Below are 25325 nucleotides of genomic sequence, written 5' to 3' on the forward strand. Positions count from 1 at the left end.
GATTCACGAAAATATAATTTATGATTTTATGACGGTATAAAGCAATCTTTTTGTATTTTTTTAAAAATATATTACTTTTTTTCCTTAGTTTTTTTAAGTTCCTTAAGGATATTTCTTCTTCCTTTTGCTTTGTTGGCCTTGTAGAATGCACCGTCACGATTCGCTTATTTTTATATTCATTTCAAGTCCAAGGCAATCCGCGGGGTAAAAAAATTAGTTAATAAAATATCGATGTGAACATCTTGTTTAACTGTAAAGGTTTTGTTGTGTGGATGTGTGACTTTACGTCTTTAACCAACTCATTGCTAAGAAGTTGTGAGCTTCCTAGTTTGTCTAGACCCATAAAGCTAAACAAAAGCCGGCCTTGATCTATAAAATATTCTAAAAAACAGGGATATTAAACAATTGTAATCAAAATTGATCATGAGTTCACATATACAAAAATATATAATTGATGACGATGTGTTTTGAATTTATGTAATATTAAAATTGTACACCCGTTCAAGACAAAACATCCTAACTTGTCTAATCAAACCAAACTAACTCTTATGTAATTTTCCTCGAAATTAGTAAAAATTTTAGAATAAACAACGTAATTATATTCCTTTGATATTCTACTCTCAATCTCTCATATTTATAAAACACACGAAAGTAGTTCATTTATCTACTTTATGTTAGTGCATTGTCAACCGTTGTACATATATAAACTTTGGGACGCTGTTCATACTTTTTAACAGTAACAAACTTTTTTTTATTGAAATCTAGTTTTCACGTCATTAATTTATATATTTAAATTGGTGTTATACCCCGCACCCTGCTGGGGCTGATGTGGACCAATGGCACCGCGATAATACCAGTTGCCTAAGAAATGGATAACTAGCTATCAACTACCAAGTGTCACAAATTTGTGACCATAATTTACATGGCCGTCTCCGAGAATTTAAATACCTCGGGCGAGCAAAAATAAAAAGGTCCGTATGCCTTAACGAAAATTTTTATTCGCTATCGTACATGGATAAAACTTTTATCGTAGCCACTTGCTTATAATGAAAAGGTATAATACGCACATATGATCATATAAGATACAACATCATTTTCTGCGATTACCTACTCAATTGTTTTTAATATATTCGCAAGTGTGAGAAATTTTGATGTTAACTGCCGAACTGCTTTCCAAGAAACTCAGTAGCTACTAATTAAGAAGACTTTGATGGCTTTATATTCCTCTCTTTTTTCACAAATTTCATAACCTCTTTTCTAATTTCATTGCAATGGCTTCTACTTCATCTGCTCCAATCCCACACACATATGATGTGTTTCTTAGTTTCAGAGGTGAAGACACTCGGTATTCTTTTACGGATCATCTTTACGAGGCGTTATGTAAAGCGGGGATTACCACTTTCCGAGATGACAATGAAATCCAAGAAGGTCAAGAACTGAAGCCAGAGATAGAGAGAGCGATAACAGAATCAAAGGCATCAATAATTGTACTTTCCAAGGATTATGCAAATTCAAGTTGGTGTCTTGATGAGCTTCGATTGATCCTCGAGCAAAAGAGCAATGCCGGTCACATCGTTTTCCCGGTGTTTTATGGCGTTGCTCCAACAGATGTCAGGAACCAGCGAGGAAGCTTCAAGATCAAAGCAAAGTATATATTTAAAAGATCAAAATGGACGCAGGATAATGTTAACCGGTGGAAGGCAGCCTTAAGAGAGGTGGCTGAGTTGAAAGGGATGGTTGTTTCAGGGTATGCAACAATATCTCAATATAAATAAATTGATACTTGATAGTTCAAATAGCTTGTTATTGCTAATTTAATTTTGACTAGCAATTTTAGGATTTTAATGGCCCATTTAATATGTGTTTGTACATGTTTATATATCCCTTTGCATATTTTGATCTTTTGAACTGATTGTTTTGGGAAATATCTTGCTCTGAATCTGCTTATTTTCCTTCTTTATTCCAGCCATGAAAAGGACTTAATTGCCCAAATTGTTGACAAAGTTTACCGTCAACTAGGTTTGAAAATCCGCAATATTCCCACTGATTTAACCGGAATAGAGACTCGAGCTGAACGAATAAATACATGGTTGAGATCTGAGCAGCCTGATCATCCGGTTTTTCAATTTGCGGGATGGGAGGAAGTGGCAAGACAACACTTGCCAAACATATTTTTTACTCAAACAAGCATGACTTTGTTGGCTGTTGTTTTCTTGAAGAGATTGGGAATCAACCTAATGATTTGCTTGGTGCACAGAACAAGCTTCTTAGGGATATATCTAGAAACAATAATATGATGATATCAGATGTTTATGAGGGAGCAATTATGCTTCTGAACGTCATACAAAAGAATAGGATGCTAATTGTTGTTGATGATATTGATGACAAAGACAAACTAAGCACATTATTTGGAACGGAGGCTTTCCATACTCCAAGCAAGATCATCATAACTACAAGGACTCTAAACATAGATACATGGTTTGGGTCCATATCATGGAGGTGTAATGTCCATGAAATTGAATTATTGAATCCGCATGAATCATTGGAGCTTCTAAGTTTGCATGCCTTTGGATCAAAATTTCCTATGGAAGATTTCGAAGAGCTTGCAGTAGAGTTAGCACAATATTGTGGAGGCAATCCGCTAGCTCTTAAAGTATTAGGTTCTTCTTTACCTGTTAGGGCTCAAGATGATCACTGGACAAGAAATAACATGATTCAAGTATGGAAAAGTAGAATGAATTCACTTAATTCCTTGAAAGGAGATCTTGATTGTAAAATCCAACGTGTATTACATAAGAGTTTTGAATCGTTGCCAAATCACAGTCTTAAAGAGTTATTTCTTCATATTGCTGGTTTGCTTATTAGGGAATTTAGATATGAGGTGGAAGAGGTACTCGAGAATGATATGTGGCATGCTAAATATGGGGTCACCACCCTCATTAACAGATGCCTTGTTACCGAATCAAGAGATGGTCGTTTGCAGATGCATAAACTCCTTCAAGATATGGCAAGTCAGATTGTTTATGAAGAGTCGAATGATCTTGCAAAACATAGTCGAGTCTGGCGTAAAGATGACGCTTATCGTTTGTTAAGGAAAGGAGATGTAAGATGCTTTTGTGTGTATCCTTAAGCTCACTTTCCATTCACAACCTATTAATTCCAAAAAACACTCTCTAATTAATTTCATGTCTTTCTCTTCATCAGGGTTCAGAGAGAATTGAAGGTCTATTAGTTGACATGCAAAAGCCGGAGCAATGGATGACATCAAAGGTGAGTCATATAAGTATATCAGTGTATATTATTTGGTAACATTAAAATGATTTTCTCAGTGTCATAAGTGTCATGCACTAATACGGGCATAGTATGTACAGCACGTGTTTTAAGAAGTACGTTAATCCTGTTCATGTATTTCTATCGTGTTTTAAGCTGTCGGTGTTTGCAATTCTATTTGACTCCAAAACCATTAAATTGAAAAAAAAAAAAGAGGAAAGAAACAGGTTGATATTTCTTGGTCATTTGTCATTTGAAGTTACTTTTAGGATTTAATAATTGGATATTTTTCTTAACGGATCTATATATTTGTTCAATGTTCACCAAGTTTCATTTATCTATATATTTGATAATGGAGTTAGGTTTCATTAAAAGATTCGTTATTGTATTGAGGTTTTGAGTTATTTTACCTGATATAACAAAATTTATTTTACTCTAAATACTTATGTTTTGATATCATTTAATCTTTATTCAAATATTTATGTTCAAAAAGTGTGTACTGACATTAGCGTTTCTTCTTTTGTACACCTTTTACGCTCATACAAATATTTGCCTGACTATTGTTTTAACTCTACTCTTCATTCTATTCTCAACGGTAGTTAAAACACAGGTTCGCTCTCTCTCTCTCTCTCAAATATAGCATGATGAAGTAACAGATTTTGTGTAGCGGTTCTTCCAGGAAGTAACAATATGTTGTAATTGAATTGAGTAAGAATGGAAATAAGAATTGATCACAAACTGATGATACACAACTATATATACAAGATGAAACGGTGCAACTGTTCTTGGAAACCATCTCATGAACAGACGCGTCGTTTAAACCTAACGACAGTAACAACATAGTAACCGGGCTTTTTTTTAGTAATAGTCTGGCAAGTTACAAACATTTGACACAACATAGGCTTTTAAACAAGCTTAGCCCATTGCAAATACATAAAATACATAGTCTTGACCCATTAAACAAATAAACATAACATATGAAGCACAGTAATTTTAAACGTGACAAGATCAGGAGATTAAACATCCAATATTTTGTGTGTGGAATATATATATAGATGTTGTATGAATATGGCATAAGGAGCACCTTTCTGCAAGGTGTAACAGATCAAAACATGGCGACACATGACTATACGTCCACATCCGCTGGGTTATTATCCTTTCACGTGCCTCTGCATTCAAAGAAGCATAGGATTCAAGGATTATATGTAACATTCATATACAGATCATTATGTGAGGATACAAATACCGAGCCGCGTCCTTTGTTCGCCAGGATCAGTAATAGAAGTAAGGGTGTTACCTGGGTATACAACCCTGTGGTGTATTGCAAACCCAGAGTTGATGAAGATGCTATATGGTTAAGTTATTGGCCAATTGGCGACACATTGACGCTGGTGATGAAGTTGATGTGGATATCCTTGTGGATGAAGGAACGATCGTAATAAGTGGGGTTGGTGCGACCGTTGTGTATATGGATGCTGGTGAAGCAGAGAAAGAAGAAGAAAAGAGTGAAATGATGAAAAGCAAAGAAGTGATTGGAGGAGATGTGTCATTATTTGAGGTCAAAGGAGGTTTTTATCTTTGCCGTCGTGATTTCTACAGGTCGATGATCCCTGCTATTTTTTTTGGTGACGATATTCAGATTACAGTTTGGTTGAATTGATCATGCTTGCTTTATAGTAGATACTAATTAAGCTAGCTGAAAATAATGATGCCACTCATTGTCATAGATTCAAGAAGATGGAGAACACATAGTCAATTAGTATTAGTAATAGACGCCTATGAACAGCTGAATGATTTACGGAACCCTGATCGTAGGGTACGTGTACACCTTTATTTTTGTTATTGTCATCCCCGTCATTTATGTGATACAAACAATGTTTTTACTCCTTAGCAAATTATTTTCATAAAAAGAAATGTGTATTTCAGTTTCATTTTGTTTACTTTTGTGGTTCTTATTATTATATCCTTTATTAATGGTTATACTTGTCAGAAAATTGAAGTAACATTGGCAGTGAGCCTTATAAGTGATGATGAAACGTGCAAGATCAAGAAGGCGATATTTAGTGTTGAGGGTGTTGAATCTGTTTCCACTGAAAAAGAGACAGGCAGACTGATTGTTTGCGGACGTTTTGATCCCTCGGCAGTGGTGAAGCGTCTGAGGGAATTTAAGAAGATGTCATAAGCATTCATCCATTATGAGCACATGATGAATTGTTTAATCTATCACAAGTTTAGGAAGTTGTTTAGTTGCTATTGTTGGGTTAATCGGTTGGATTACGGGTCGACACGTTATCGAGTCACGGGTGACAGGTATCGTGTCATCCATCAGATAAAATAACTTGGAGAAAATACGTAAATAGTTGAAGACCTGCAGTTTTATGTACCCTTTTTGTTTGGTCAAGACCTATACTGACCAGAACTGATTCTTATTTCTAATGACATGTTCAAAATAACCTACAAAATAAGGCCTATTGGTTTTTAATACTCCAAACTTTCTCTCGTTGGTAAATAACACTCTCAATTTTCACTTTGTCTCCCACCACTTCTAACTTTCAACCTATTTGTTTTTATCACTCCCCTGTTAACTTAAGGCTAACGTCGTTAGTGGAGACGCTGACGTGGCTTTCTTTATAATATTACTTAGTTTACTCAGCTGATGTGTCTTGCCTACATGAAAATTGTTTTTTTTTATCATACATCAATTAAACACTTATTATATTATCTACATTAAAACAATAGATAAACAAATCATCTGATTCTCTAACACTTCAAACACTTCAAATCCCTAAATTTTCTAACACATATATCAATTGAACCCTTCTCTACCACACATCTATTCAAGCTGGATTCAAGCCCTAATTCTCTATCCCTAATCGATTGAGGTAAGTTTCGATTTAGGTTTTGGTAGGATGGAAGAAATTTCTGTAAAACTTTGGTACAATGGTTCGCTAGAAGTTGGTGAGGAATCAGCTGATTAGAGATCTTCTGCCACCGCTGAATGGAGCCACTCTGTCCTCGGCTAGATCTAGGTCGTAATCTATGGTTGTGGTTATGGTTTGTGGACTTAACAGTGATGTTGATGATGGCCGAATTTATAGTAGTGTTTTACCGGAATGAAGTTTTTTTTATTGCCAGATTTGGTGGTGATAGGTGTGGCAGTGGTGATAGACGGTGTTGGTGGTGCTCACACAATGGGTTGTCGGAGGTTAGATGGTAGTCACACGGTGGGCTGCCGGAGGTTAGATGGTGGTCACACGGTGGGTTGCCGGAGGTAGATGGTGGTGGTAGGGGGTGATGGTGTTGGATGAGAGAGAGATAGAAAAAATGGTCTGTGGTTTGAGAGAGAGAGAGAGAGCGCTTAATTGATGTTTGATAAAAAAAAAAAACAATTTTCATGTAGGCAAGACACATAAGCTGACACATTAGCTGAGTAAACTAAGTAAATATTATATAGAAAGCCACGTCAGCGTCTCCATTAATGACGTTAGCCTTAAGTTAATGGGGAGTGATAAAAAACAAATAGGTTGAAAGTTGGGAGTGATGGCAGACAAAATGAAAATTGGGAGTGTTATCTACCAACGAGAGAAAGTTGAGAGTATTAAAAACCAATAGGCCACAAAATAAAGATACATATCAAACTCAAATACCCACTAACTCGGAAACTCCATTTTCAACACAGCATTTGTTGTGTAAATCGATTCACCACGAGGCCAATTCTTGGCACAAATCGGTGCCTCAACCCTTTCCGCCCTAAGCAAACACCGATTCTTGAACCGTACACGACACACAAACAGTTCAAATATCCCAAGACATATTTGATAGTGTCGGATACTTAACCTTAATCATGAACACAGGTAAAAGAGATTCTTCTAAGTATTGGTCAAACTCTGACTTTGACTGTTGACTTATGGTCTCCGTGAAATACACATCGAAATCAGTCAACCCAAGCCAATTACAATGACCACCATCCTCCATTTTCACATTTCCATTGTCACAACACAAGACCTCTTTTTATTCCCAAACCGCTTGTGATGTCTCGTAAGTCGAATTCCTGAAGTTGTTGCCTGAGTCACATGCCACAATCTTAACCCGACCCACGTTTTCCTGACGCTCATCATACTTGAACACAGCATCTTGCAGAATGAAGGTCCACACGTTGTCACAGAATCTGTACGTGTGCAGATGCACCTGCTTATGTTCATAATAACAAGGGGATATCCGTCATTTACATAGCGTTATAAGTAAAAGATGCATACAACAATATATATATATATAGTAAAATAAATATATAATTAAAAAAATAAAAATAAAAAATTAATAAACAAGCTTGGCTCAACGAGCTTGAGCCAACTCGTTAAAGTTCGAGTCCAAACCCGAGCTCGCCCTGGCACGGCTTGGCTCGATTACAGCCCTGGTTTACTACCTGTTAAGGTTTAGGTTGGGTCAAACGCTTAGGAAACGCTAAGAGGGTACTCTGCTTACTACCCTAGAGGCGAAAGAGTAGTTGTAAGCATTTTCTAAACTCGTGTACCCCAAGTCTTACTGAAACCTAAGAATGTCATTGACACTGTATTATGCTGAATGCTTTTAAACTAGCTAGTGGTTTCTTAAATAATTTGGAAGTTAAAACCAAAAATGAAAGCAGAAACCGATCTACTTTTTAACTTTTTATGATAATAATAAAAATAGCATACCAAAATAAGAAAAAATAAAAATAATCCATATATTATGCCACTCTAGCTATAAAACATTATAAAATAAAACAAAAAATAAAACATATAATATCATAAATTCTCTAAATTATAAATTTATCATAAATTGATGTTAAAAATATACTTTTGCCATATATATATAAATAACTAGTAAAATAAAAACAATTAATTAAAAAATAAAAAAATTAACAAGCTCGGCTCGAGCTCTAAACGAGTCGAGCTTGAGCCAACTCGTTTATGTTCGAGCTCAAGCCCGAGCTCGCAATGCAAAAAAGCCTACTGCTTTTAAGCTGCTCAATAAGCAGAGTAATTGTTTAAATACGCAACTTTTCTATTAGCACATAAACGAAAATAAATAAACATAAACGAATGTTCATGAACATAAATGAACGAACGGAACATGTGTTCATGTTCGTTCGTTTAATTAAACGAACACAATTTTTTTTTCGTGTTCGCTCGTTGGTTAAATAAACGAACATAAACGAACTTCCTGCCGAACGGTTCACGAGCAGTTCACCGAACGTTCGTGAAGTTTACAGGCCTAGACATCTTCAAGTTCAAGCGAAAACAGGTTGTTGTATCAAATATAATTACAATAGTTATATTGTTTAATACAAAGATTTAGGAGGTTTCAAGCCTTTGAGTGCATACACTTCATACAACTCCTGACCTGCTCGGCCCATATTACCCTTTACCCCTATTTTTTTTCCTTTTCTATCAAACCATAAATTTTAATATATAATACAGTTCATCTCAAATAATCTGTTTTTTACTTTAGGGCTGTTCAAAAAGTTCGTCGGCTCGGCTTAATTTCTAAACAAGCCGAGCTAGAGCCAGGGTTGGGTCTGCTCGCTAGCTCGTTTATATTAAACCTAAATTTTAATGTATAATAATAAGATAATAGCATACCAAAATAAGAAAAAATAAAAATAATACATATATTATGCCACTTCACCTTTTAAACTATCTAAAAAAAAACAAAAATAAAACATATATTATAAATTTTCTAGTTTGTAAATTTATCATAAATTGATGTTACAAATTATATAATTGTTATTTATATATCAATAACTAGCAAAATAAATTTAAAAAAAAACTAAAAAAAAATAACAAGCTCGGCTCAACGAGCTCGAGCCAACTCATCTAAACGAGCCCTAGTTTACTACCTGTTAAGGTTTGGGTTGGGTCAAACGTTATGAGGGTACCCTGCTTACTACCCTAGAGGCGAAAGAGTAGTTGTAAGTAGGGCTAAAAATTCGTGTCTTAACAGGTTTAACAGGTAAGAAATGACGCGCGTAACACAAATATCAAACTTGAATACAACTCGTTTAACTACTTTATATTTCATGGCTATAAGGCAGTTTTGAGTTATGTGTACCAATAATGGATAATGAGGGAGTCTAGTCTAGCCTACTAATTTCAATTATTTAAGAAAATAAAAAAATCACATACCGCACTTTTCTGATTAACAGGTCTTATCGTGTCTTTAACAGGTACCCAATTGCCAGCCCTAGTTGTAAGCATTTTCTAAACTCGTGTACCTCAAGTCTTATTGAAACCTTAGATTGTCATTGACACTGTATTATGTTGTAAGGCTTTTAAACGAGCTAGTGGTTTGTTAATATATATTGGAAGTTAAAACCAAAAATGAAAGCAGAAACCGATATGCTAAACTCCTATTCTAAGGAGGTTTCAGGATATCTTATTTAACTGTTTAAATAAGCAACTTTTTATATCAAAATTCACCCATCTCAGTAATATTTTCTAGTAAGCTATACAGATAGAAGTATTTACCTTAATCGACACATTGGTCTTAACCTGAGTCTCCAGTGCTTCAGCCATTGACTATATAATCAACAAAACAAGACACATGATTATACACATATATTAATCAACATGAAACTAACACATACTATTATTATTAATGAAGCTTAAATGATACCTTGTCAAACTGAACAAGCACTTGGATAGCAAGCTCGGGACCAAGAATCCCACTCGAAACCATCTCGTCCAACGTTTCAGTCAAACACATTCCAATTGTTGACCTATGGTACAACTCGAATGTCGACATGTCTTGAGTTACCCTATGAAATACTTCAATATACACAAAATTTAAGCAAAAGCTCAATATTCATAGACAACAAACACACATAAATCTTCGGTTATCATCTTTTGTACGAATAATAAAGTACGAAATACTCACAGTTCGTATAAAGAAAACAGACATGATCAATAAATTATGAGTATTTTGCACGAGAATCATCATTATACACAAAAATCAAGGAAAAATCCCAACAAAACAAGTAAGACCCGCAAGACCTGAACCGATCATACCCGGTTATCTACAACATGGTTGGTTCCCGGGTCATGAGAATACCACCTTGGCCTTCGGGTCTTGCCTTGTTCATGCTACCGGGTAGTGGCGGATCCAGGAATTTTTCTCACAGGGGTCGGGAATTTTTATGGTCGGTATTAATACAACTGTCGGGTCGATTCAGGTCGGGTCGAATCGGGTCATATATATATAAAAAAAAGAATTACCAAACAAAATATTAGATAACAAATACATCAAAGTTGTTCTCTATGAGTTTTCATTTTTTGAAATCTAACCATTACATCATCTACTCTAACATTGATAAGCAAGTCTTTCTCAATGTAACAAATACAACTATCGCTTAAATTTTCATCACCCATTCGATTACGCAAATCAGACTTCACATACTTCATCGCCGAAAAGGATCTTTCAACGGTTGCGGTTGCGACGGGTAATACGAGAGCTAACTTTAATAAACGATACACCAATGCAAATACACAGAATCATCGTTTCGTTTGTGATGATTTAACGCGAGAATCGTGAGCAAAATTAAACACAAATTGAAAGTTGAAGTATAAAGTAAACAGTCCCAGATGACCGATTAAGAAATCAATTGAGTTTCAATTTTTGATGACTTACCGTTGAGAGGGAGAATGATTGAGAGTTGGTTTGTAGCTGACTCTTATGTATAGATGCAGCCGGTGAAGCATTATTGAAATGCCAATTGACGATACTACCCCTGTGCTTGTTGACAATTGAAAGATGGTTTTTAGGGTAAATTTGTCTATCCACGACCTTTTTAAGCTACTAGATGTAAAGGAGTTGAGCTATAACCTTGTAAAAGAGGCCCGACCCAATAACAATCAACTTTTTGTTACAAGAGTGTCGGTAAGACACTTGCAAGTGGTGAATGACATTTTCAAACCAATTATATGCATATGTCTCCCTAATAGTATTTTCGAATAGTATTTTTAATATTATAAATATTGTGTGATTGTAAGTAACGTTGACATCCAGTAAAATTGAGAATCTCATATTTCTTTACTCTCTTTTCTTAGTTATAATAAAGTTCAATTATCATTTCAATAATCTTGTTATTAGAGCTAATATTATAACACGTTATCAGCACGAGCCGCTTATATCCTAATCAAGAAAGGTAATAGACACAAAGGTATCCACATAAGCATCATAAACACTTCTTTAATTATGTACATTGGGATATATATATATATATATATATATATATATATATGCATATACATATACTATGTAATAGCAATAATGTGTATAAACATTGTTATTAAAATTTGTTAACCATTCTAATTTTTATTTATATATGCACACTAATATCTCATTTAGAAGTTAGATTTACTTACACTAACAATTCTATTCTTATTATTATGCATACTAATTATATATTTTATAAAATAAACTTTATTTAATATCTTATTTATTATCTTACTTAAAAATAATTAATATTATATATATACACACACACATATACAAACGGTAATGTTACCGTTATAAAACGGTAATGTTACCGTTGTAAAACGGTAATATAACCGTTGTAAAACGGTTATAAATTTTCACTATAAATAACCAATTATCAACTCCATTTCATTTACAACAAACATTCTTCTTCTTAAGATTATCCAAGATAAAGCTTTCAAGATGATTCACCCAGTTTTAATGTTAACTACCATAATGCTGATAATCTTATTGTTCTTAATTTGTAATCTCCCACCTAGAGAGTTTAATATTTTCTTTTTCCTTTATCTATTTATAGCTCTACCTTTGTATTTTCTTTCAATTTTAATAAGTATGTAATCCTAATATTTATCTTATTCGTGTTTAGTAACAAAATGTCAAATATCTCAAAACTCGAATTCCCTGCACTCAACATTTCTGGAGAAAACTATATGTCTTGGACAGCAAATGTCAAAAGACATTTGAAATCAATGGATGTGTTAGATACAATCCAAGAAGACAATGAGTGCTCTGACCAGGATTGAGCAAGAGCTGATGTTTTCACTCATAAACATATTGATGAATTACTACAGCATGAGTATTTTAATTGTGATAACCCATATATGATATGGGAAGATTTGAAAAGCAGATTCGGTCATCTAAGGGAAGTTTTACTTCCTACTTCTAGAGATTAATGGAACAGTCTTAGGTTCCAAGATTTTAAGAGGGTAAATGATTACACCTCTGCTTTATACCAAATTTGCTCAAAGCTAGAATTTTATGGGTATCCCATAACAGAGGAAGAAAAGTTAGAGAAAACTTTATCCACGTTTCATGCATCAAATATAAACTTGCAAACACATTATCGTTTGCAGAATTTTAGGAGATACTCTGATCTAAATGCATTACTCCTTGTGGCAGAGAAAAATAATGAATTATTGATGAAAAATCATCAATCTCCTCCCACGGGTTCATTAGCAATACCAGAAGCACATGTTGCTCACAAAAGTACTCATAAAAATTCTGGTCATAAATGGGAACAAAGTCGTGGACGTGGCCGTGGTCATTTTAACAAAAGGCATTTTAATGATCGTAAGCATTCATTCAAATGGAACACTAATTCTTACGGTCGTGGTCGTGGCCGTGGCCATGGTCATAACCAGAGAGCCAATAATTATCATGTCCCGCACAATACCAATTCCAACCATCAAAAATGGAATGAAGCTGGTAGGTCCGAAAATAATGGCACTTCATGTTTTAGATGTGGAAGTACAAACCACTGGGCAAAGGCTTTTCGCACAGCTCCACATCTGTGTGAACTGTATCAAGCCTCCCTAAAAGTAAAGGAGAAAGAAGTGAACCATGTTGATAACTTTAATAATATCAATGTTGAGCTAAGCGTTGAAGACTTTGAGGTGGAACTTTGAAACAAAGTTGCTTTACGACTATAATTAGATGCAATTATTAAGTGTGTTCTCATTATCTTTAATTATGTAGTTCCCCTTTCATGTACTGTTTGTTTTTCAATTAAGTAAAGTTATTATTAAAATATCATAATGTCTTTGTTATACACTTATTATTTTTCTTAATACTTTCAAGATTTAAAATGAAAATAACTGGAGCACAAGATCAAACAAATGAAGAAGATATATGTATAGCGGATAGTGGAGCCACGCATACTATACTTAGATCTAAAAAATATTTTTATAAGCTGAAACCAACAAAAGGGATCATCTATACAATATCAAGTCCTACAAACTTGATAGAAGGAGTGGGAAAAGCTAATTTAGCATTACCAAATGGTACAACGCTCAAAATAGAAAATGCTTTATTTTCCCCAAAATCAACAAGAAATTTGTTGAGTTTCAAAAACATATATCATAATGGATATGATACTCAGTCAAGGACTGTTAGTAATGAAAAATATTTGCATATCATAAGCAAAGATCAAATATTGGAAAAATTGTCAATGCTCCATTCTGGTTTACATTATACATATATAAATATGCCTCAAGCATATATGGCAGTCAAATAAAATTGTTGCGATTCTGGTATCATAAACTTATGGCATGACAGATTAGGCCATCCAGGATCCACAATGATGAAAAGGATCATTGAAAATACACATGGGCATCCATTAAAAGGTCAAAAGATTCACAAAATAGATAAAATGTCTCAATGTACATCTTGTTCTCTTGGCAAATTAATTACAAAGCCTTCGCCATTAAAAGTCGATAAAGAAACACCAATGTTTCTTGAAAGAATTCAAGGTGACATATGTGGACCAATTCATCCACCATGTGGACCATTTAGATACTTCATGGTCTTAATAGACGCATCCGGAAGATGGTCTAATATCTCTTTATTATCGACTCGTAATGTTGCTTTTGCAAAATTTCTTGCTCAAATTATCAAATTACGTGCACATTTTTCGGATTATACCATTAAAAGAGTAAGGCTTGATAATGCGGGAGAATTTACATCACATGATTTTGATGATTATTGCATGTCTGTGGGGATTGTTGTAGAACACCCTGTTGCTCATGTACACACACAAAATGGCTTAGCCGAGTCGTTGATGAAACGCCTACAGCTAATAGCTAGACCATTAATAATGAGGACAAAACTCCCTGTTTCTATTTGGGGTCATGCAATTATGCATGCTGGATCATTAATCCGTGTGAGACCAAGTGCAAATCATAAATACTCTCCCACACAACTTGTTTCTGGAAATGAGCCAAATATCTCTCATCTTAGAATTTTTGGGTGTGCTGTGTATGTTCCTATTGCACCGCCACAACACACAAAAATGGGTCCCCAAAGAAGGTTGGGAATATATGTTGGATATGAAACGTCTTCCATCATAAGATATCTTGAACCTTTAAAAGGTGATGTATTTACAGCACGTTTTGCTGATTGCCATTTTAACGAGACAATGTTCCTGGCATTAGGGGAGAAATGAAAAAGCAAGAAAGAGATATATCATGGTGTGTCCCATCATTGTTACACCTAGACCCAAGATCAAAACAAAGTGAGACAGATGTTCAAAAAATAATACATCTACAAGAAATTTCAGATCAGTTACCCGATGCATTTACTGATATAAACAGGGTCACTAAATCTCATATACCAGTTGCCAATGCTCCAGCTCGAGTTGAGATTCCAAGCAAGAAAAATAATAATAATGCACCTCATGAATCCCAAATACGTTTAAAATGTGGAAGGCCAGTTGGTTCAAAGGATAAAAATCCTCGAAAAAGAAAGGGATCTGAAAAGGATACTGACCCTAAGGAAACCTTCCCTCAGGAAAGGATAAATGATATAACATTTCCTCAGAAAGAAATAAATGATTCCAATAAAGAATTGTCAATCAACTATGGTCAATCACATATAATGTGGGATCGAGATGAAATGGAAAATATTGATGATATATTTTCTTATTCTGTGGCAAGCGATATCATGGAAGAAAATGATGACCCTGAACCAAAATCTGTAGATGATTGTAAAAATCGACAAGATTGGAACAAATGGAAAGATGCTATGCAAGCTGAATTAAACTCACTAAACAATCGAAAGGTTTTTGGACCTATTGTCATTACACCAAAGTCAATGAAACCTGTAGGATATAAATGGGTTTTTGTGAGAAAACGAAATGAGAAAAATGAAGTTACAAGATATAAAGCAAGACTTGTAGCTCAAGGTTTTTCTCAGAGGCCAGGAATTGACTATGAAGAAACGTATTCTCCTATTATGGATGCTATTACGTTTAGATATTTAATCAGCTTAGCGGTCTCTAAAAATTTAGAGATACGTCTTATGGATGTTGTCACAGCTTACTTGTATGGATCACTAGATAGTGACATCTATATGAAAATTCCCGAAGGACTTAAAATCCCAGAAGCATTAAGCTTAAAGCCTAAGGAAATGTATTCCATCAAGTTACAAAGATCCTTGTATGGATTGAAACAATCTGGAAGGATGTGGTACAATCGTTTGAGTGATTATTTGATAAGCAAAGGATACACAAATAATCTTATTTGTCCATGTATCTTCATTAAGAAGACAACATCAGGATATGTGATCATAGCTGTATATGTTGATGATCTAAATTTAATTGGGACGCAAAAAGAAATTAATGAAGCAATTGCTCTTTTAAAGAAAGAATTTGAAATGAAAGACCTTGGAAAAACTAAATATTGTCTTGGTTTACAAATTGAGCATATGCATAATGGGATACTTGTGCATCAGTCAACTTATACTGAGAAACTCTTAAAGCGTTTCAATATGGACAAAGAAAATCCTTTAAGCACACCAATGATTGTTAAATCACTTAATGTTGACAATGATCCATTTCGTCCTTGCGAAGATAATGAAGAGATTCTTGGTCCCGAAGTACCATACCTCAGTGCAATTGGAGCATTTATGTATCTTACTAATTGTACAAGACCTGGCATTTCTTTTGCAGTTAACTTATTGGCAAGATTCAGTTCATCCCCTACTAAAAGACATTGGAATGGCATTAAACATATTTTTCGGTATCTTAAAGGAACTGCTGATTTAGGTTTATTTTATCCTAACGGTTCAAAAAAGGGTTAGTTGGTTATGCAGATGCAAGTTATTTATCTGATCCCCATAAAGCAAAATCTCAAACTGGATACGTATTTAAGAATGGAGGAACTACGATTTCATGGCGTTCTCAGAAATAAACACTCATTGCAACATCTTCAAATCATGCTGAAGTCATTGCATTGCATGAAGCTTCAAGAGAATGTGTATGGTTAAGATCTATGTCACGACACATATTGATTTCTTGTGGACTAGAGAAAGATCGAATTCCAACTCCTATCTATGAAGATAATGCAGCTTGTGTCTCGCAAATGAAGGAAGGGTATATCAAAAGTGACAGAACAAAGCATATACCACCAAGATACTTTGAGTATACTCGAGACTTATTAAAGACAATCAAGTTGAGATGAGATATGTCCAGTCCAGCAACAACTCAGCTGATCTTTTCACAAAAGCACTTCCCACAGCAACATTCAGGAAACATGTTCATGATATTGGCATGCGCCATGTACGGACAATGTAACGACCTGCAATATGAAGGGGAGCTATATACTGCACTCTTTTTCCCTTAGCTAAAGTTTTTCCCATTGGGTTTTTCTTTAGCAAGGTTTTTAATGAGGCAGTACTTCAAGCCCCCGAAGTTTTGAAAATGTGTCATCTAAGGGGGAGTGTTATAAGAGTGTCGATAAGACACTTGCAAGTGGTGGATGACATTTTCAAACCAATTATATGCATATGTCTCCCTAATAGTATTTTCGAATAGTATTTTAGTATTATAAATATTGTGTGATTGTAAGTAACGTTGACATCCAGTAGAATTGAGAATCTCATATTTCTTTACTCTCTTTTCTTAGTTATAATAAAGTTCAATTATCACTTCAATAATCTTGTTATTAGAGCTAATATTATAACACTTTTTATATTTTGGAACATTGTAACACGTGCATAAATCAGGTATTAGAGAAATCCGGTTTCGGTTTCTGGTATTATCGGGTACGAGATTTGGTACTGAAATGCATATTTTTTCTTAGCCTACGGGTCGGGTATAAAAAACTCAATTCCGAAATTTTTTTTCCGGTTCCGGTTTTTTATGCACCTCTAACAAGAAGGTTAAACAAAAATTGTTAAGCAAACTTTACACGTTTTGAAAAGGTAATTTTACAGTTATAGTTACTCGTCGCCGGGGTGCGTGGTAGGGGTGTTCAAAGTCGGATATCCGAACATTTCGGATAGTGGATTTCACTATCCGAATCGGTATCCAAAATTTCAGATATCCAAACTTCGAATATTCGTTCGGACAGTGAAACATATATCCGAAAATCAAAAAATAAACAAAAACAAAAAAACAATTTTTTCTTCCTCTTATTAACCTTCAGATTCATTTTTCTTTACACCCATATTGAACAAATCTATATACCAATGGCATATGTAGTTATTGTTCTTCCCATTTTTTTCTTTTTCTTTTTCTTTTTTATTATGTCCATTATCATCCAATGAAACTGAACTTGAATTCAATAGAAACATCAACAATGAAACCAAAAATAGAATATGAGCATAATATGAGTTGGCTTGATGGTTCGTTTATATTAAACCCCATATATATATAGGATGAGTATCATTACAGAATTGTTAAATTATTTAAGAACTTGAAGGAACCCTTGAAAACTAACGTTTTTTTATAAAAAAATTTGTATGTTAACGTTCTTTGAGAGTAGTTTTATCGTTTTCTATATCTACGATTTACAATTTTGAAAATTAGTTTTTATACATATCTATGTTTTGTTTTACACATATGTAAATTTGTTAGTACATAAATTTTACATATATGTAAAATTGTGATTAATATATGTAATCAAATTTTTTTATATATAATATGATAAAACTACTCTTAAATAATGTTAATATATAAAAAAGATTAGAAAATTGTTTGGTTTTTAAGGGTTCCTAAGAGTTCTTAACTTTTTTAGAGTTCTTAAATGATACCAACCATATATATATATATATAATAGCATACAAAAATAAGAAAAAATAAACATAATACATATATTATGCCACTCGAGCTTTAAAACATTATAAAAACATGAAAATAAAACATATAATATTATAAAATCTCTAGTTTATAAATTTATCAATTTAAATTTATCATAAATTGATGGTAAAAATTTTATTTTTGCCATTAATATATCAATAACTAGTAAAATAAAAATTTTACCAAAAAAATTTTTACAAACTTGGCTCAAGCTTTAAACGAGCCGAGCTCGAGCCAATTCAATTTAAGTATTAGAGAACATTAATATAATTTTTCAAAGTTAGAAAACAAAAGTGAAATTATTACAAACCACGAGAAGGCAAGAAGGCATGGACATTCATGTAATTAACTCTCTATTTTATTATTTAAATTGTCAAATTGGACTCCTATTTGATATAATAAACTATTGTGCTATTTGTGACCACGAAAAAAATATCATACTTGGTTATTGTGTATTTTGATTTTAAATTTTAATATAGAAAAGTTGCTATTAATTAATAAATATGACAGGTTAACCAGGTCATTGAAACAGACCAAGTCAGAGGCACTTAACATGCTTTGTTAATGTTTGCTAATTTAAACTTTAATTATACAAGGGAATGATTGAACTTATTCGTGAATGGTTCACGAAAATAAACGAGCGATTACAAATGAACACAAACAATTGTTTTATAGATAATAATTTTGCTTAAGTTTATATGAAAATAATATAAAAATTAAAAATTCTTAAAACCTTAATGAACAAAAATAAACACTAACGATCATAAACATACATAAGTAAAAACATTAATGAACGCTCACAAACACAATGGAAAGAACACGGCCTATTTTCGTGTTCGCTCATTTAGTTGATCGAACGTAATTCATTGTTTACATTGCTTTGTTTATTAAACAAAATAACGTTAAATTATTTCTCATCGACTATTTGGTTCACTTACAGCCCTATATTAATAATAGAATATTTAATATTTTTTGTTTTCAACTTTTGTATTTAGAAATGCAATTAGATTTGAAAATTGAAAAGCATTTATATGCTTACATAATTGTCTTAATATCCGCAAGTGAGAAAAATTTTGATGCTAACCGCCTAACTGCTTTCTAAGAAAGTCAGAATCTACTATTTGAGAAGACTTTTGATGGCTATATATTGTTCTCTTTTTTCTCACTAAATTTCACAACCTCTTTTCTAATTTAGTTGCAATGGCTTCTACTTCATCTGCTCCAACCCCTAAAAAATATGATGTTTTTCTTAGCTTCAGAGGTGAAGACACTCGGCATTCTTTTACCGACTATCTTTACAAGGCGTTAAACCAAGCTGGAATTAGGACTTTCAGGGATGATGATGAAATACGTGAAGGTCAAGAACTGAAGCCAGAAATAGAAATATCGATAACAGATTCAAAGGCTTCAATTATTATATTTTCAGAGAATTATGCAAATTCAAGCTGGTGTCTTGATGAGCTTTGCTCGATCCTTCAGCAAAGGAAGACGAGCCGCCATTATGTTTTCCCAGTATTTTATAAAGTTGACCCATCAGATGTCAGATACCAGCGAGGAAGTTTCGCAATAGCAGCAAAAGAAGGTTCGAAATGGGCAGAGGATAATGTCAAACGGTGGAAGACGGCCTTAACCGAGGTGGCTGATTTGAAGGGGAAGGTTGTTTCAGGGTATGCTTCAACATCTCTCTTTGCCACCATAATTTGACTAGATTGTTATTTATTTTTACTATTTTGTGTTAGAGTTAAGTGCAAAAATCATCCATGTGGTCAACACCATTTGCAAAAATCAACCCTGTGGTAGTTTTTCTTTTTTTATTATATATATATATATATATATTTTACTTTATACTTCTTTTTTTCATATATCATTCTTGTGGTCTACATTTTCTTTTTTTGCAATAGGAAAAAACCGTTAGTCCCAACGTTTTAAAACATGTCAAAAGACCCTTATGCCCATACAGTTTGCAACCCTGTGGTTTTGTAAAATAGCGAAAATCAACCTTCGTAGTCTTAAAAGTTTAATTTCCCTCCAAATTCAGAAATAACCGGTTTTTACTTTTTAGTTTCACAGTATTGACTTTTATCAATCCAAGATTTGTTTGACTTCAGTTGGCCAAATTGATTTATTGATTAACCAACTTTCATTCTAATTACATACTAACTAATTAAGTATCCTATTAAGTTGCATATTAACATCATTAACTGATTAAACTGTTACACATACTCACCATTACACATACATACATTAAAACATAGACACACTTAAATAGCTTATGTAGGAATCAAACACTGCATGCACAAAAACATTCATACATGGACACACTTATACATACATGCATGTGAGACACTTATGCCCTTGCACAGAACACTCGGACATACATGTGAAAAGATACTTATGCCCCTACACAAATACATATGCACACATTTCTTTACAAAGTCTAACAGTTGACTCTCTAACTAATGAGTTTGTTGTTGCTCTAATAATGGTTGTTGACTCTTTAGAAAGTCAAACAGTTGCACAGACACTTTACAAAATCAAACAATTGCCGCTGCACAAATACATACTAATTACACACACACACACAAAGAAACATACATTTACCATTAAAAAACACACTTATGCCCCTACACAAATACATACTAACTGATATTATATGCATAGTGAATTATACATACTGTGTAACTGATTTAGTTTGACTACGACACACGTAGATACATTACATACTCACAGACACGTATAACTATACATACACACAATTATACTAATCATACAAGCACAAATATAACTGCGCGTACACGCATACCTATAAGTATACATACAATCTATAAAACATCTATATACACTATACAATCATACGATTATAACACTAATCCACTAACACACAGATTATTCAAATTCATAACAATTAACCATTGACCAAATTACGCATGCATACCATTAAACATACACACATACCACATTGTCATTCAAACAATTGCATTTATATAATGATCATAACACAATTGCATTTATAAAGTAGATTATCATCAATATAATTAAACATACAATACACATTAGTTGATTAGTGCTTAATATAACACATGCATAACACCTAATTACTAGTTCATATAATAATACTAAAATACCTGATCATTAGTAAACATCTAATTATTAGTTGATACCAAAATAAATCATAAGTAGTTAATATAATACAAGATACCAAATTAAAACTACTTAAAACCAATTCTAACTAATCATGTCCTACTGCAGCAAATTGAATGGTGAAGTTCCGGTTGTGGTTTGTCTTAACCAACACCACCAAATCCACCCTTAGGTGGGTCCATGATGATACGTTAACCCACACTGCGGCTATAAAATCATTAACATATAATCGATTTAGCTATGATTATTACTAGGATTACAAGTAAAAAAATGGAAATGAACAGTCGATTAGTTGTGAGAGCCATGATGTCCAGAATCAAGTCGATTATCCACGCCATTTTTCAGGTGAAGACGATGGTGAAGTGCACACGATTGAATGTTGATGGTGAAGTGCATATGAGAAAATTAGGGTTGTAACTTCTTAAAGCGGGGTGGGGGGAGGGGGGGGGGGGGGGGGGGGGCTCTTGCCGGGTTAGGTTTCATTGTGTAAATGACTGATTTGCCCCTAATTTTAATGGTACAAACTAACGCGGATGGATGGTCAGTTCCAAATTATCTACAAAACCCCCATGCATCACATCACAAGGTTAAGTCATGCAAAACGGTGTTCCCAATTAAGAAGAATCTATGTTTTAAGAATAAAATTATACCGGAGGAGTTATACCTTTTTTCAAGAGGTGTATCCAGTGTTCGAGGGACCCTGCTTTTATTCTTTCATATTCCCAACAGTGTCCGTGTCTTCCATTGCGGCATTATAAATCTATATTGACTGGCATAAGAGAGGGGGGGGGGTCAGGTTGTACAAAATACCATAACAATTTCAGGTCAAACTAAACGATCCAATTTACAAAAAAAATTGTGGTTTATATTGATTAAATAAATCTCAAGATGATGAATAACTATACAAGAAGATGTCACTCTGAGACACCACCACAACCACCGCAGGGGCGGAGGTGGCTAAAAGTAAAGTAGTTATACAGTTTATTGAGTTGGTAGCAGGTTGGTGGTTGAAGATTTTTTCAGTTAAATAGTAAACACTGAAACCAGCAGTATGACGAACATACTTTGGTTTATATGCAGTAGATCTAGTACAGTTTCTGATTACTAAATTGATTTTAATCAGCTTGCATTTACGTTTTTTAGATGTTTTTATATCTTGCTCTAAATTATGATCATAATACTTCTTGTGTGCAAGGTCTGAAACCGCCTTTATTGAAGATTTCGTTCACAAAATTTACTGTACTAGATTTGAAACTCCTTAATATTCCAACCAATCTAGCTGGAATAGAGACTCGAGCCAGAGATATCAATACCTGGTTGAAAAATGAGCAACCTCGTTCTCCAGTTCTAGCAATTTGCGGTATTGGAGGAATCGGCAAGACAACACTTGCGAAATACATTTATAACTCAAACAAGCAGAACTTTGAAAGCAGCAGCTTTCTTGAAGCGATTGTGAATCAGCCTAGTGCTATGCTTGGTCTTCAGAAGCAACTTCTTAGGGATTTAGGAAATAACATAATGATATCTAGTGTTTCTGAGGGAACACTTCATGTCGAGAAGGCCATACAAAGGAAAAAGGCGCTTATTGTGGTTGATGACATTGATGACACAGACCAACTAAGCACTTTATTTGGAACAAAGGCGCTCCATACACAAAGTAGGATCATTATAACAACAAGGCATCTATGCATAGATACAACGTTTGATTCCATATCTTCTGGATGCCATGTTTACAAAGTCGAGCTGCTGAATCGTGATGAATCATTAGAGCTCTTAAGTTGGCATGCCTTTGGATCCAAAATTCCTATCAAAGGGTTCGAGGAGGTTGCAATACAGTTAGCGGAATATTGTGAAGGAAATCCGCTAGCTCTTAAAGTATTGGGTTCTTCTTTACCTGTTAGGGCTCAAGATCAGCTGACAAGACATAAAATGATTGAAATGTGGAGAAGTAGAATGAATTCACTTAATTCCTTGAAATGAGATCTTGATCATAGAATCCAATGTGTATTACGTAAGAGTTTTGAATCGTTGCCATCATAGTCTCAAAGAATTGTTTCTCCATATCGCTAGTTTGTTTATTAGTGAACTTAAATATGAGGTGGAAGAGGTACTCGAGAAAGATTGGCATGCTAAATATGGGGTCACCACCCTCATTAACAGATGCCTTGTTACTGAATCATATGGTTATTTGGAGATGCATAAACTCCTTCAAGATATGGCAAGTCAGATTGTTTATGAAGAGTCCTAAGATCCTGCAAAACGTAAATAAGAAGCTTATCGTTTGTTAAGGAAAGGAGATGTAAGATGCTTTTTGTGTTTATCTTTAAGCTCACTTTCCATCTATTGTTTCAAAAATGCATTCTTTAATTAATTTCATGTCTTTCTTGATACTCAGGGTTCAGAGAAAATTGAAGGTCTATTAGTTGACATTAGGAAGCCAGAGCAATGGATGACGTCAGAGGTAAGTCAAATAAATATATTAGTGTATATTACTTAGTAAGATTATAATGCTTTTCTGTGTATGATAAGGGCCGTGCACGAATAAAGACATAATATGTTCAGCACGTGTTTTAATGAAAATGGGACATGTGGCAAGAACTATGTTAATCTTCTTCAGGTGTATTTTGATAACTTATAATTGATGCACTTGCAGTCCCTGTTTACTATTCTTATCGACTTTAACGCCATCAAATTGAAAAAAAAAAAAAGAAAAAAAAATTGAGATCTCTTCCTCACTTGCATTTGAACTATTTTGTAGTTATTTTAAGATTTAATAATCAACATTTACATCTAGGATTACATTCTTCAATATTTGGATATTTATATTTGATAGTCAGCATTTACATCATGCTTTACGTGGGGAGGGCCGACATAGTGTTTCACATTTGGTATTTCATTCTTAAATCAATTATTATGGATTAAAATAATATCATAATAAACACATCAACTTATGTTTCATATTTTGTGGGTTTAAACTGATTAAACTGAAACCCGTTAAAACAAAACCTACTTTTTAATTAAAACAAAAGCAAAGTGTATTTTGATTTAGTTCAGTTGAAATCAATAACCGGAATATCCAATATAAAAAATTTAATTTACAAATTTATTTCAACCCCCGAATTCGAACTGCTAAAATTTGTTTCTTATTTTGTTTTCATTTACCTGAATTTGGTGCGACTATGATATTGACCAAATTTGTAACTAATAAATAAAAAATAAACCGGAATCTCCAATATAAAAAAATTATTTAATAATCAACATTTAAATCGTCTCACAAGTCCATGGGTTGAGCCCAACCCCTTTTCTAAGCAAGTCGGGTTAACATGTTAGGATTCATTTTATTTTTTCTTGTTTATCGAGTTCCGTATATCCATATGTTTGATAGCCGACCTAGGATGTTGATATAATAAAAGTGAGTTTACTCTTAATTGTGTCTGATTATTATTTATGCTTTGATATAATTCGATTCAAATGGGTTCAAAAGTGTGTACTGACATTGTGATTGTTTAGGCATATTTAATTCAACTTTTAGTACTCTAGGTGTATGAAGCATGCTATATTTGCAGGCATTTCACACTAGTTCGCTAGTAATGATGAAGAACCTGAAATTGCTCCAACTCAATTCTGTGAAACTCATTGGGACCTATGAGAATTTTCCAGATTTAATATGGTTGAGGTTAATGTAACCTGAAAGCAATACAACCAGGCCTATTAACAAGCTACTTGGTGGCTTTACACATGACTTACGGAGATTTGAAAAAGTTTGACCCACCCACGGTATAAGGAACTCAGCCTTCTGTTAATCACTTTACCTTTTAGCTTCACA

The 25325-nt window shown here is 33.8% G+C and overlaps 5 protein-coding genes across 7 annotated transcripts in view; 4 read left to right on the plus strand and 1 right to left on the minus strand.

The window, feature by feature from the left end:
• Positions 1–25325, plus strand: part of LOC143544179 (disease resistance protein L6-like) — a 304085-nt gene that overhangs the window by 277448 nt on the left and 1312 nt on the right. The gene's annotated exons all lie outside the window — the stretch shown is intronic.
• Positions 1–25325, plus strand: part of LOC143544177 (TMV resistance protein N-like) — a 159007-nt gene that overhangs the window by 43133 nt on the left and 90549 nt on the right. The gene's annotated exons all lie outside the window — the stretch shown is intronic.
• Positions 1066–25238, plus strand: LOC143544181 (TMV resistance protein N-like). Of its 3 annotated transcripts, XM_077036336.1 has the most exons (5): positions 1066–1747; positions 1967–3103; positions 3205–3223; positions 23914–23960; positions 25066–25238. In XM_077036336.1, exons 2-5 carry the CDS (start codon positions 2135–2137, stop codon positions 25183–25185), a joined length of 1155 nt encoding a protein of 384 aa, XP_076892451.1. In that variant the 5' UTR covers positions 1066–1747; positions 1967–2134; the 3' UTR covers positions 25186–25238. The 3 variants fall into 3 exon arrangements, with proteins under 3 accessions (XP_076892451.1, XP_076892449.1, XP_076892450.1); XM_077036334.1 differs by lacking the exon at positions 23914–23960 and having other exon boundaries at positions 1067–1747; positions 3205–3270; XM_077036335.1 differs by lacking the exon at positions 3205–3223 and having other exon boundaries at positions 1067–1747; positions 23895–23960.
• LOC143544184 (transcription initiation factor IIA subunit 2-like) lies at positions 6892–10060 on the minus strand. Its single transcript, XM_077036338.1, has 3 exons — positions 9925–10060; positions 9777–9827; positions 6892–7458 (listed from the first exon to the last, which is right to left on the minus strand). The coding sequence occupies exons 1-3, from the start codon at positions 10051–10053 to the stop codon at positions 7282–7284; spliced, it is 357 nt and encodes a 118-aa protein (XP_076892453.1). The 5' UTR covers positions 10054–10060; the 3' UTR covers positions 6892–7281.
• LOC143544183 (toll/interleukin-1 receptor-like protein) lies at positions 19550–22946 on the plus strand. The gene is made up of 2 exons (XM_077036337.1): positions 19550–20025; positions 22695–22946. The coding sequence occupies exons 1-2, from the start codon at positions 19559–19561 to the stop codon at positions 22759–22761; spliced, it is 534 nt and encodes a 177-aa protein (XP_076892452.1). The 5' UTR covers positions 19550–19558; the 3' UTR covers positions 22762–22946.

Source organism: Bidens hawaiensis, unplaced genomic scaffold (genome assembly GCF_021521415.1).
Source record: "Bidens hawaiensis isolate Kalapana, Puna unplaced genomic scaffold, B.hawaiensis_p1.1 tig00013493_1, whole genome shotgun sequence".
Lineage (NCBI taxonomy): Eukaryota > Viridiplantae > Streptophyta > Magnoliopsida > Asterales > Asteraceae > Bidens > Bidens hawaiensis.

Coding starts and splice junctions, on each gene's coding strand:
- LOC143544181 (XM_077036336.1), top strand. CDS start 2,135: ATGGGAGGAAGTGGCAAGACAACACTTGCCAAACATATTTTTTACTCA. Junction 23,961..25,065: donor AGCAATGGATGACGTCAGAG/GTAAGTCAAATA, acceptor CTATATTTGCAG/GCATTTCACACTAGTTCGCT.
- LOC143544183 (XM_077036337.1), top strand. CDS start 19,559: ATGGCTTCTACTTCATCTGCTCCAACCCCTAAAAAATATGATGTTTTT. Junction 20,026..22,694: donor AAGGGGAAGGTTGTTTCAGG/GTATGCTTCAAC, acceptor CTTGTGTGCAAG/GTCTGAAACCGCCTTTATTG.
- LOC143544184 (XM_077036338.1), bottom strand. CDS start 10,053: ATGTCGACATTCGAGTTGTACCATAGGTCAACAATTGGAATGTGTTTG. Junction 9,828..9,924: donor TGCTTGTTCAGTTTGACAAG/GTATCATTTAAG, acceptor TTGATTATATAG/TCAATGGCTGAAGCACTGGA. Junction 7,459..9,776: donor AGACCAATGTGTCGATTAAG/GTAAATACTTCT, acceptor GAACATAAGCAG/GTGCATCTGCACACGTACAG.